The sequence below is a fragment of the Cibotium barometz genome, chromosome 17 (assembly GCF_041138505.1).
Source record: "Cibotium barometz isolate CiBa-2024 chromosome 17, ASM4113850v1, whole genome shotgun sequence".
NCBI lineage: Eukaryota > Viridiplantae > Streptophyta > Polypodiopsida > Cyatheales > Cibotiaceae > Cibotium > Cibotium barometz.
In genome coordinates this window covers 49803821-49817099 of record NC_141062.1, presented here as the reverse complement: position 1 = coordinate 49817099, position 13279 = coordinate 49803821, and the positions used below count along the sequence as shown (strand labels likewise).

The 13279-nt window shown below is 41.6% G+C and overlaps 1 protein-coding gene across 1 annotated transcript; it reads left to right on the top strand.

The window, feature by feature from the left end:
• The first annotated feature begins 2362 nt into the window (after positions 1–2362).
• LOC147630132 (pentatricopeptide repeat-containing protein At4g18520, chloroplastic-like) lies at positions 2363–5771 on the top strand. Its single transcript, XM_086811030.1, has 4 exons — positions 2363–4371; positions 4522–4616; positions 4965–5485; positions 5691–5771. Exons 1-4 carry the CDS (start codon positions 2363–2365, stop codon positions 5769–5771), a joined length of 2706 nt encoding a protein of 901 aa, XP_086667156.1.
• Positions 5772–13279: the final 7508 nt, after the last annotated feature.

The following is a 13279-nucleotide window of genomic DNA, read 5'->3' as shown; positions in this document are numbered from 1 at the left end:
TTTATGCTCCTTGGACAGTAAAAACCGACAAGCCCCAAGATTTTACTAATCCCCAAAATAAGGCATTCTTCTTTTTATCCTTAAAGCCCTTAACGTTCCATGTGTACCCCGTAAAATCTAGATAATTTTTCATGATAAAGCAGTTTCCGGAACCATCTCAACTTCCTCATCATTCCTCATACCACTCTGATCAATTTGGAATCCTTTCCAAGCTTTTCCCACTAATAGATCAGAACTTTGCTCTGACAAGGGACGACTATCTCTTTTGTTCAGTGGGTTAAAAGGATTAGAATAATAAATAGGACTCAGATTCCCACTAGACCCAAGCCTTTTACTCTAGGTTCCTTGGTTAGGTTGAGCCTTCTTGGCCTCTGTCTTAGCCTGCTGCCTGGGTTTTCCTTTTACTTTAACCCATCCCCCTTCCACAATATTTTTCCCAGACTCCTTCACTACTTCTTTTCCTTTCTCCTCTTTCTTCTGGTTTTCCTCGAAAGGTTTATCTTTATTAATTCCTCCCACATTATCCTCTTTTATCTCCTCCCTATTGGCGACCAATTTAGGACAATCTTTGGCAATATGACCAAAAGCACCACACCTAAAGCATGCACTAGGGAATGCACCAAATTTAAGACCTAATGCCAGAGTGCCCAATTGATCTAGGTCCATGTTTTTAGAATTCTGGTCGAGAATTGATGAGTTGATTTGGATTCTAATTGAAAGATAATGATTCTTGAATTCTGGTTGAAAGAAGATAAGTTGAACAAAGCCACAATGAGGATGAATGGGACGAATCCCAGTGATGATGTTAGTAACTGGAATGACGATTATGACTTCAGCAAATCACTATGAGATTAGTGGATTGTGCTAACAGATTGCTGCTGTTAACCTTTGACCTAGTGGATCTAATTAAGGGATGACAAATTGAGAACCTGCATAACTGAAATTCTCGTGGAGGAATGTTCAGATGGAATATCCGGTATGATGGACCATTACTATGTAAAGAATATGAATAAATTATTCTCTGATAATGAGTTCTATATGCTCTTCTTGTAGAAGGGGGCTTTATCCCGTCCATGTCAATTGATTTTGGGGTTTCAATGGATGAATTCCAAGTAATACACACACTGTTACCCTGTCTCCCTCCGACTTCATCACTAGGGACATACAACACAGAGCCTAGAGTTTGAGCCATATCACGCAATGCAGGCCTGAGCCAGGGGAGGAGGCCAACCACTTCTACCCACATAGGGCATGCATTTTGCAGGCTTTTATTAACATCAAATAACGGATCAAAAGGAAAGACATGCACCAGACGTTGCCCAAAGAATAGAGGCTCTTTAGCAAATATTTCAGAGACTGATTGGCCCTTAATAAAGAAAAATTGAAGAAGCCTTTCCCCAAATAAAAGATCGTAGAAATACCACAATCATGCAGAATACTCTCCTGAAGCCATCTTCCTAATTCACCCTTGCCCGGACAAAAGATGAACACATTGCACATCGAAAACAGACCTATTTGGCTTCTAATGAAATCCTGATTGAGCTTCAAGCATACCTAGTTTTTCACGTGTGCACAGAGTCTCTCATTCAGCCAATCCGGCACGCATTTCCTTGGAGCACTTCGCATCAATGTCATTCCCTCGACGCTTCATCTCGTCCTCAGTCACACCGGATCCCAGTCCCCCTAGCCATTCGCTCCCTCTTCCTCTCCTTGACACCAACCACTACTTGGCTCCGCCATGTAAGGCCCGAGTAGTTGACCACCTGACGTACAAGGGTCATGCGATCACTCATGTGGAGTTAATGTGCCACTAACCCACTACTTCCTACATGTGCTACACGTCACACCCTTTGCCTCAGAAACCCGTTTGTAGTTTCATTTTTATGTAGAAAATTCTTTTTTTTTTTTTGCATTTCTTTTAAATGTATTCTATCAGATTTTCAAGAATAAGTGTTCTTCTAAAGGTTTCAAAGGTATGAAAACAGAAATGCTCACATTTGAGCTCCAAAGCTGTTACAGGCTCACAGAATGAGCCTGCCTTCCTTCCTATAGCCCCAGGCGTGTAGGAGACGGCTCCTTGGAAGCGATTTCCTCTTTCGCAGAGAGAAAGAGAGCTGACGAGAGTGAGCCTGGTCTGTTACAGACAAACCCAATTAGACTCACCAAGGAGCGGCTATGGAGGGAAGGCTCGTGCACTCCTCGTTGGGTTCACGAGCCTTCTTGTGTCGTGGAGTCACAAAAAGAGGACGAAGAAGAAGCAGCTACCCGCCACCATCACCACAACAGCAGCAAACGACGCAATAGTGGTGATGCTTGTGAGATGCTTAGATCAGAGGAGGCACTTCCTTCTCCCGAAGAAGGCATGCCGCCCCTGCAACCATCGGTTGAGGATCTTGCAAGCATCTTGCACCAGTGCAGAAAGGATAGAAGCATGTCGCAGGCGCTGCGTTTGCATGCCTACATGCGCCAAACTGGGCTGGATGCCCATACATCTCTTGGGAATAACCTGGTCTCGGTGCACGTGGAAGTTGGAAGCATGTCCCATGCCCAGCAGGTATTTGACAGGCTAGCGTATCGGGATGAACGTTCATGGAATTTGCTCATCATAGGATATTTCAAAGGGGGGGAGTCTTGGCGTGCCCTCACCTTGTACCAGAAAATGAAGGAGTACGATTCTATACATCCTAGTGGGTATGCTTTTGTGGCCTTACTGAATGCGTGCGCTACGCTGAAAGATCTCGAGAGAGGCAGCAAATTACATGCTGAGATTGCTAGAAAGGGTTTGCTAGAAAAAGACATTTTCGTTGGCAGCAGCTTGGTTGATATGTATGCCAAATGTGGCTCCCTTGCAAAAGCACATGAAGTGCTAGACAAGCTCCCAGTCAGAAATGTAGTCTCATGGACTGCACTAATTGCAGGATATGCCGAGCATGGGCATGGTGAGGAAGCGCTCACCTGTGTTGAACAGATGCAACATGAGGGCACCTGTCTGAATGCTTTCACGCTTGTTTGCAGCTTGAAAGCTTGTGGAAGCATAGGAGCTACAGACAAGGGCCGAGTAATGCATATAGAAATTACCAAACAAGGTCAACTGGAAGGAAATGTTTTTATTGGCAGTGCCTTGGTATATATGTATGCCAAATGTGGCTCTCTTGCAGAATCACAGCAAGTGTTTGACAAGCTGCCAGTTCGAAATGAAGTCTCTTGGAACGCACTAATAGCAGGATATGCTGAACATGGGCATGGTGAGGAGGCGCTTTGCTATTTTGAACAGATGCTACATAAGGGCATCTCTTTGAATGGTGTCACATTCGTTTCCAGCTTGAAAGCTTGTGGCAGCATAGGAGCCTTAAATAAGGGCCGAGAAATACATGCTAAGATTGCTAGAAAAGGGTTGGAAAGGGAGCTTGTGATTAGCAACATCTTAGTCGATATGTATGCCAAATGTGGCTCTCTTGCAGAGGCACAAGAAGTGTTTGACAAGATTCTAGTTCGAGATGTGGTCTCATGGACTGCACTTATCACAGGATATGCCGAACATGGGCGTGGTGAGGAGGCACTCTACTGTTTTGAACGTATGCCACATGAGGGCATCCCTCTGAATGCTGTGGCATGTGTTTGCAGCTTAAAAGCTTGTGGCAGCATAGGATCCCCAGCCAACGGCTGGGAAATACATTCTGAGATTGCCAAAAAAGGGTTGGAAAGAGAGCTTTTTGTTGGCAGCACCTTGGTTGATGTGCATGTAAAATGTGGCTCTCTTGCAGATGCACGAGATGTGTTCAACAAGCTTCCAATTCGAACACTAGTCTCTTGGAATGCACTGATTGCTGGATATGCTGAACACGGGCATGATAAGGAAGCACTCAGCTGTTTTAAAGAGATGCAAAATGAGGGCATCTCTCCAGATGCTATCACACTTGTTTGCAGCTTGAAATCTTGTGGCAGTATAGGTGTCCGAGAAATACATGCTGAGATTGCCAGAAAAGGGTTGGAAAGAGAGGTCCTTGTCGGCAACATCTTGGTTGATATGTATGCTAAATGTGGTTTGCTTGCAGAAGCGCAAGGAGTGTTTGACACTCTTCCAGTTCGAGTGGTGGTCCCATGGACTGCACTAATTGCTGGATTAACTGAACATGGGCGTGGTGAGGAGGCGCTTGACTGTTTTAAACAGATGCAACAGGAGGGCATCTCTCTGAATGCTGTCACACTTGTTTGCATCTTGAAAGCTTGTGGCAGCATAGGTGCCACAGTCAGGGGACGAGAAATACATGCCGAGATTGCTCGGAGAGGGTTGGAAAGAGAGCTACTTGTTGGCAGCACTTTGGTTGATATGTATTTTAAATGTGGCTCGCTTGCAGAAGCACAGGAAGTGTTTGACAAGGTTCCAGTTCGAGATGTGGTCTCATGGAATGCACTTATTGCAGGATATGCTGAACACGGGCACGGTGAGGAAGCACTCAAGTCTTTCAAAGAGATGCAACATGAGGGCGTCTCTTTGGATGCTGTCACACTTATTTGCAGCTTGAAAGCTTGTGGAATTATAGGAGCCACAGACAAAGGCCGAGAAATACATCATAAGATTGCCACAAAAGGGTTGGAAAGAGAGCTCCTGCTTGGTAATAGCTTGGTTGATATGTATGCTAAATGTGGGTCCCTTGCAGAAGCACAAGAAGTGTTTGACAAGCTTCCAGTTTGTGACGTCGTCTCATGGAATGCATTAATCACAGGATATGTTGAACATGGGCACGGTGATGAGGCACTTTATTGTTTTGAACAGATGCAACATGGGGGCATCTCTCTAAACACCATCACATTTGTTTGCAGCCTGAAAGCTTGTGGCAGCATGGGAGCCACAGACAAGGGCCGAGAAATACATGCTGAGATTGCCAGAAAAGGATTGGAAGGAGAGCTGCTTGTTGGTAACATCCTGGTTGATATGTATGCTACATGTGGCTTGCTTGCAGAAGCACAAGAAGTGTTTGACACACTTACAGTTCAAGAACTGGTCTCATGGAATGCACTTATTGCAGGATATGCTCAGCTTGGAGAGAGTAAAATTGTTTTTCAGATCTTTGACAGAATGATAGGAGAAGGTATAAATCCAGATCTGGTCACAGTTGTTAGTGTCCTTAATGCATGCAGTCATGCAGGTCTAGTGGAAAAGGGCCAGATATTTTTTGAGGCCATTAGCAATGACTATGGTTTCATCCCAATTCTTGAGCATTACACTTGCATGATCGATCTCCTTGGCCGCGCAGGTCATATCGACAAGGTGGTAGCGATGATCAAGAAGATGCCATTCCATCCTGGCATTGTGGTGTGGCACACTATGTTGGGGGCTTGTCGAAAGTGGGGCAATGTGGAGCTTGGAAGACATGCCTTTGAACATATTGTGCGATTGGATGAGAAGGTCACGACAGCTTATGTGTGCATGTTTAACATCTATGCAGATGCTGCCATGCAGGAGGAAGTGAACAAAGTTGAGGTGAAGAGAGGAGAACAATCATGGAAGAAGGCAGGAAGATAGGCGTCTACAGAGTCTTGCAGTTCCCTTTTTGTGGGGGGATTTACAAAGCAAAAACAAGCATGCAAATCTAGATCTTTTGCTCAAAATGTCAAAGGAAGGGTCTGTCCCAAATCTGCCACACACGACATTTCTGATGATGCAAAGAAAGATGTCTTATGTGCAGGCAGGTGAGAAGCTGGAGCCCGGGGTGCAAATAGAGCTGAACTCACCAGGAGATGTGCGTTCCTTTGCCTTTGTGTTTTAAGGTCAAAAGATCTCTCTATCTCCATCATCATCAAAGGGGAGGAGAATACTGAGAATTCTTTTCTCTTCTGAGAGTGTGATGTATATATTTAGTGGGCTGCAGCCAACAGGATTTGGATCATAGTCACATAAAAATGCATTTCGTGAATTCGAAAAGTGCAAAACGTTTCTACGAACCTAGAAACTTCTCCGTGAAGCACGTGTCGCCTAAATATCAAGTGCTCGCCATCTCTTCAGCAGCCAGCCATCTGCTCACACCAAATGTGTAGTGTTGAAGTATTGTGGAGATGTTATGCGTGGTAGTAGCACCCGCGCAAGAGCTCATTTCACATGGGAGGGCAAGCAAGGTCACATGGATGTTGTCGTGTGAGTGAGGCCATTTTTCTTACTCATGGTGGTTTGGCAGAAAAATTCCAAGAAGTGCGTCCACTCATGTACCCTCCACTACCTCGAGAGCCGATTGAGGAGTGTGTAGAAGTTGCAAAGCAAAGTCAGAGAAGAGGCGAGAACCATCGGCTTTCAGTTCACCACCAATGCACGAAGAAGGGCCATTCATTACATGGAGTAGACATTAGGCATCAAGGTAATGTGTATTTATAAAAGATATCAAAAGATACCTTTACAACTATGAGCCATTGTGTTATATACCTTGGCCCATTTCACACTCAATTATTATGTTCATGCCCATAAGCCTAGGTCCCAAAGCCCAACATATGAACATGTCCATGAACCCATGGCCACCACCACATTACAAACCATCCTCATCCAAATATGTCTTGTCCTCGAAACATTCTTCGACTCATTGGTATGAGGATGTCCGCTACATACATGTAGATGCACCATGTAGCAAATTTGTCCCAAAATTGTTCAAGAGAGCATAGCCATGCTAAAGAGCTTCATAATCTCATGTAATGCTCTTCGAACAACCACCAAAACGTAGCATCATATGATACACACTCTCCATGAAGTGCTATATTAATAGCATCCCATTGAGCATCATATTAGCCTCCAAATAGTGAATCTCAGAAAATTATAGTAGGCATATTCACTGTTACATGGCTCAATTCTTCCCATTAGATGTATTCAACAAGTGCTCATATCCTTCCAATATGTGGGCGGGTTGCCATGTAGCTTTATCTTGAGGCAATCCCTTGCATTTAACAAGGTATTCGCGCAAAGAACGATTGCGAAGTACCCTTTCTCTCATGTCCAACACTCTCGAGAATATATTTCACCATGCCATCCTCATTCATAAGAGGTAGCTCATCCAAGACTTGCACTTCGGGTCCAACATATACCTTCAAATGAGACACATGAAACACTTTATGAATTCTTGTAATAGATGGAAGTAGCAATTGATAGGCTACTTCACCAACCCTTCTCACCACCTTGTATGTACCATAGAAATGGTGCGGAAGCTTTGTATTAGTGTTGCCCTTGAGAGAATCATAACATGTCTTGGGAATCCGCAAGAATACATAATCTCCCTCCTTGAATTCCAATGGTCTTCGATGTGCATCTTCATAATACTCCATCTTCTCTTGAGACTTCTTGATGTTCTCTTTGTATATTTGCAAAAGAGCTTGCATTCTTTTCACTTCATTCTTTGCATTGGGATTTACATTGTCATTCTTGAATGCTATAATTGGCACATGTATCTTATATCCATATATAGCCTTAAATGGCGACATTCCAATGCTCACATGGTACGTGCTATTGTAGGCAAACTCAGTCAAATGGTCTTCGGGTGATAGGCCGTACTTGGAGCTCATTGAGTATCCATACTCTCAAACAATGTATGTCGAAATGTGTCCATGAATTTAACATCATGGTTACTCACTATTTGTTGCCACATGTCATGCATCCGAAACACATTCCATGAATTGACGTGCAACCATAGATGTCGAATATCTCACTTTTGTAGGCACAAAATGGCAGCTTTGTCAACCGATCAACTACTACATAAATGTTGTCTCACCCTTTCTTGGTGGTAGGAAGAGCTGTGATAAAATCCATTGCTATATGAGTCCCTTCACCCTCCGGAATGGGTAAAGGCTGAAGCAAATCACTGGGCTTTTGTGTGGGATCCTTATTGAGTTGACAAGCCATACATTTGGTAACATACTCCTTCACATCACTCCAAAGGTCTTTCTAATGAAAGCTCTTGTTAACGGCATCATAGGTTTTAAACAACGCCAAGTGTCTCGCCATGGGAGGGAGAAGCATGTATCTCATCCAACACCTTCTTGAAAGGTGAATGAAATACAATATACACCTTCTCCTTGAAGAAAGGAGTCCATTTTACAACCGGAAATGAGGTAACTCTTCACAAGTACCAAGCTATAATTTTTGTATCATTTGTAAAGTCTTCTTATGCAACATATACTCTTCTTGGATGTCTTCAATCCAATCTTTATACACTTCCGTGATGGCAAACAATGTACAAGCCCATATTCTTGAGAGTGAATCATTCACCATATTATCCCTCTCCTTTGTATAAGTGATTTCAAAATCATAATTTTGAAGGGTTGCCAAACATCACCTTTGCTTGAGTGAGAGATTTAGTTGAGAAAGGAAATACTTGAGAACCCTATGGTCACTTCTCACATAAAACTTGCTTCCATAGAGATAGTGATGCCATTTCTTGATCGCATGCAATATAGCACTCACCTCTTGATCATAAACATGCATCTCCTTCTCTTTATTATCAAGTTTACGGCTTTCAAAAGCAATTACTCCATGGTCTTGATACAACACGACGGCACCAATACCTCTTCCACTTGCATCCGCTCTAATAGTGAACGGATTGGTGAATCCATGCATACTAAAATTGGGGCAGAAGTAATCATTCTCTTTAACTCTTCGGAACTTTTATGGACTGTTGCATCCCAAAAGAATGTCTTCTTCTTCAACTTATCAGTCAATGGAGCCACTATGTGATCATAATTCTCCAATGAACCTTCGGTAGAATGAAGAAAGCCCTAAGAATCCCCTTAGTTGAGTGATGTTCTCAGGTATAGGCCAATTCATCATACATTCCACCTTCCTTGGGTCCACTCTAGTGCTATTTTCACCCACAATGTGACCAAGATACTTAACTTCACTTGCCATGAAAGTACATTTACTCTCCTTTGCATACAATTGGTTAGCTCTAAGTGCATTAAAAACCTTGCGAACATGAATCAAATTCTCCTCTTCACTTTTGCTATACACTAAGATGTCATCGAGAAGACCAAAATAAGCTTGAAGAGATATGGTTGTAGCATTTTATTCATTAAGTCTTGAAAAGTGGCAGGTGCATTGCATAACCCAAACGACATCACCATATAATGATACAATTCCCTTTCGGTTCTAAATGCCATCTTAATCTCATCACCACTCTTCATTCTTATTTGATGATAGCCATACCTTAAGTCAATCTTTGTGAAGAACTTGGCACCCTTTAACTCATCTAAAGATCATCAATACTTGGGATATCATACCTATTTTTGATGAAGACATTCTTTTGGGACTGTTGCATCCCAAAAGAATGTCTTCTTCTTTAACTTATCAGTCAATGGAGCCACTATGTGATCATACTTCTCAATGAACCTTCGGTAGAATGAAGAAAGCCCTAAGAATCCCCTTAGTTGAGTGATGTTCTTAGGTATAGGCCAATTCATCATACATTCCACCTTCCTTGGGTCCACTCTAATGCTATTTTCACCCACAATGTGACCAAGATACTTAACTTCACTGGCCATGAAAATACATTTACTCTCCTTTGCATACAATTGGTTAGCTCTAAGTGCATACAATTGGTTAGCTCTATGATAGCCATACCTCAAGTCAATCTTTGTGAGTGTGTGTGAAGAACTTGGCACCCTTAACTCATCTAATAGATCAATACTTGGCTATTTTTGATTTGTGATGTTGTTCACATCCCTATAATCAATGCACATTCGAAAGGTACCATTCTTCTTCTTCACCAACAACATTAGCGATGCAAATGGAGATTGAATTGGCTCTACTCATCCCATATCCATTAATTCTTAAACTTGCTTAGCCACCTCATCTTTCTCCTTCTTTTGACAATTTATATGGTGTCTTGTCGCGATAGGCCTAGAGTTAGGATCAAGCTCTATTCCATGATCAATCTCTCGTATAGGTGGTAAGCATTTTGGGATTTGGAATATATCCTTACAACTTTGCCATGCCATCATGTGTGACTTTGCCTTCATTGCCAATGTCATCCTCCTTAAAAGCTGTAGCACATATACCATACTTAACTTCTTGAGTTCCCTTTTGAATTGAGTGTGATTGATAATGTTTAGCTTTGGTGTATGATTGTCCCACAAAGTGACACTTCTTCCTTTATGCATAAACTCCATGCAACCACGTTTTGCAAGTGTAGTCATGGTTATGTATCCAAGAGTAGAGAGCCAATCACAACCCATGATTATATCAATGGGACCCATGTCAAGGATCAACAAATTCACTTTTCAAGTGTAGTCATGTGAAAGTACCAATACCACATCATGGCATATCATTTTGCAATCCATTTCAGCTCCATTTCCCACTTGTACTTTATGCAGATTTGTCAAACAAATGAGCTATAATTTGAGACTGCATATGGATTTTGTATTCACAAAGCTATGTGTACTTCCACTATCCACCAACACATGAGCAATTCTTCCATTGATGTATGCCTTAACCCTCAAAGTGTTTTCTCCTTTTTGCACCCCATATACGAATCATGGGACAATGTGTATAAGGTTGGTTCCATGTAAGTATCCTCCAAAGTACATATAGGTAAGCCATTATTATAATCAACTTATGAACCAATGTTTAGTGCCACTAGGATTGAAAGAAAATTCACCATCTGGCTCATAATCATGGTCACTCTCCTCAAAGTCTTTGCAATCATTGAAGATCTCAGCCTCTTTCTCATTATCGTCTTCCAAGACTTAGGAGTACACCATATTAAGCTTAACATTCCTTGCTTTGCAAACTTTGTAATACTCCTTGTTCTATTTCTCTCCACATTTAAAGCACAAGTCTTTACTCAATTAATTCATGTGGTCCTCCTTTATGAACTTGCTCTTGTTAGTACCATTAGGAGGCTTCCCATTAACATTTGTAGACTTTTGAGGAGGAGCATGAGAAGCATTGCCAAATCTGTAATTTGATTTTCCTCTACTTCCATACACCCTTAAAAACTTGGGCATAAAAGAAGTGGACTTGGCATCTCTCGTAGACTTCCTGTAAGTGTTAGGAGTTGAATCATTACGGAAACTACCTCGATTTAACTATGCATTTGAATAATTCTTCTCATATATCTCTGCCAAAAGCATGCGCTTCCTTGAGAGTAGTTGGCCTTTGTGCCTTGACATCTACACCGATGTTGGTCCTCAAACCCCCTTGATGTAATTTTTCTTCTTGAATGCACATGTAGCATAAACTTCATGAACTTGTGGGTGTAGTCTTTGAAACTACTTTGCCTTTGTTGCAAGTCATCCCAATCACACATAAGCTTATCTTGATGCAATTGAGAGATAAAGGTGTCTCTCATTTCATCCTTGAAAGCATTTCACGAGGTAGCTTAATAAGATTGAGATTGTAAATCCCTCCACCAAGCATGTGCGTATCCTTCTAAATGCAACGTTGCAAAGTAAACCATATCCTTCTCACTCCTAGGGTTCATTTCGAAGTAGAAGTCCATCTTGTGAGCTACTCTTCAAAGTCTTCATTGGAAGTATTATCTCCATTGAATTTTGGTAACACTATTTTGTCTTTAATATCTTTGAACTCATCATGTCTTCTTGCATGCCAATGATCAAAATTCCCTTGCCAATCATCATGCAAATCCTCTTGCATGTGCCAATCATCATCATGCAACTCTTTCCTTTGCATCCTTGGAGCTCTTTCAATAAAATTGGAGCCTGAATGTTGAGTAGCCATGTGACAATCCTCTTCCTCTTGTAGAAGCATGAGAAGAGATGTATTCGGCATAGCATGGTGCATATTTCCTTGAGAAGAAGGAACATTCTCCTTGTTGCCAAAATACATGTCATTCCCATCTCTAATGTTTACTTCTTTTGTAGGCCTTTGCATCCCATCACCAAAAGATCAGTGTTATTGCATTTCATTGCCATGAGAAATTTGATCCATATGAGAACCTTGCAAAGGTGTAGTATCATAATTATGCATCCTCGCATCTTGATAAGGTGGATGGACAACGCCATTCCTTGACTCACTTCTCAACAAGGCCATCTCACTTTTGATTTTGCAAATTGATGAGTTGGTCTTGAAATTTGGATTCCTTATCATTGAAACTATCCAACATTGCTTTCATCTCATGAACATCATTTCATACATATCATTGGAGACGGGTGGTACTTCTTTGGCTTTAGAAGGTTCTGCACCACTTTTGCACAAGTGACTTCCTCACAAGCATTCTTGCCTTTGCCATCTCCAAACATTTGGTCACAAAGAAACCCATGTACCAAAATTTTCTCAACATGTGTGTTATCCCCAATATCAAATGCACCATTAATGTCTTCCACAAGTGCCTCTTGATTAGGTTCCAATAGCTCTTGAGTTTTGAAAATCCATAATCTTGCGTGGTCTTCCCCTTGGCATACCTGCAAATTTTGGATTTGAATGAATGAAAGGTCAAATGAGATTGGAATTAGGTATTCAAGGGCTCTATGGAGAGCTAATTATGTTTACTAATAGAATATTCAAAAACAAAAAGTTTCTGGATGAGGTAAATACTCTCTATTTTAGGGTTTATGAAGTGTTGCTCTGAAAATGGAAAGTTGGCGATAAGATGACAAAAATTGGACCGATTTTGATGATCTTTAGCTTGTTGGAACTATCTTAGTAAGTAGTATCATCCCTTTAAAAGGTTTGACCAAAGTCAAAGTGGAAGTCAACTTTGATTTGACTTTTTGTAAAAAAGTCAACTATGTCACTTTGACCTGGCAAATGAAACTGGAATCAAAGAGTTAAGGGCTTGATTAGAAGGTCTAATGAATTAATAAAAGGATATGTAAATACCCTTACGGCATAATCTAGGGTTTATAACTGAATTAGGGTTTGGTAATTTCTGGTAAACCCTATTTTCACCCCTTAAATGATGTCAGAATCAAGATCTTTAAGGCTTGATGCGCTTTGCCCTTTGCAATGCATCCACTATCCAATGTGTCAACACTACGCCCAATGAGAATACAACATTTGCCACAATTGGTAGTCGATGAAGTGAAGTCGAAGAAGCGCGTTGAAGCTCGCTAATTTCCTAGCCAAGCTCTTCTAACCCTTGTACGCAAGTTTGAATTCCGAGGGCATAAGTTTGGGCCATGTTTTCACCAACCAAGACCTAATCCCTCACCGTACCACTTTACCACGGCACCCACGGTAGGCTAGAAATGAGAAGTATAGTACAATGTGATGTGGAGAGTGATGATTGAATCTCAAAGAGATGATTGAGATCACTTACAATTCGATTTCAAGCATGAGTCATGCTTA

Coding starts and splice junctions, on each gene's coding strand:
- LOC147630132 (XM_086811030.1), top strand. CDS start 2,363: ATGCCGCCCCTGCAACCATCGGTTGAGGATCTTGCAAGCATCTTGCAC. Junction 4,372..4,521: donor CTTGCAGAAGCACAGGAAGT/GTTTGACAAGGT, acceptor ACTTATTTGCAG/CTTGAAAGCTTGTGGAATTA. Junction 4,617..4,964: donor GGAAAGAGAGCTCCTGCTTG/GTAATAGCTTGG, acceptor GCTTGCTTGCAG/AAGCACAAGAAGTGTTTGAC.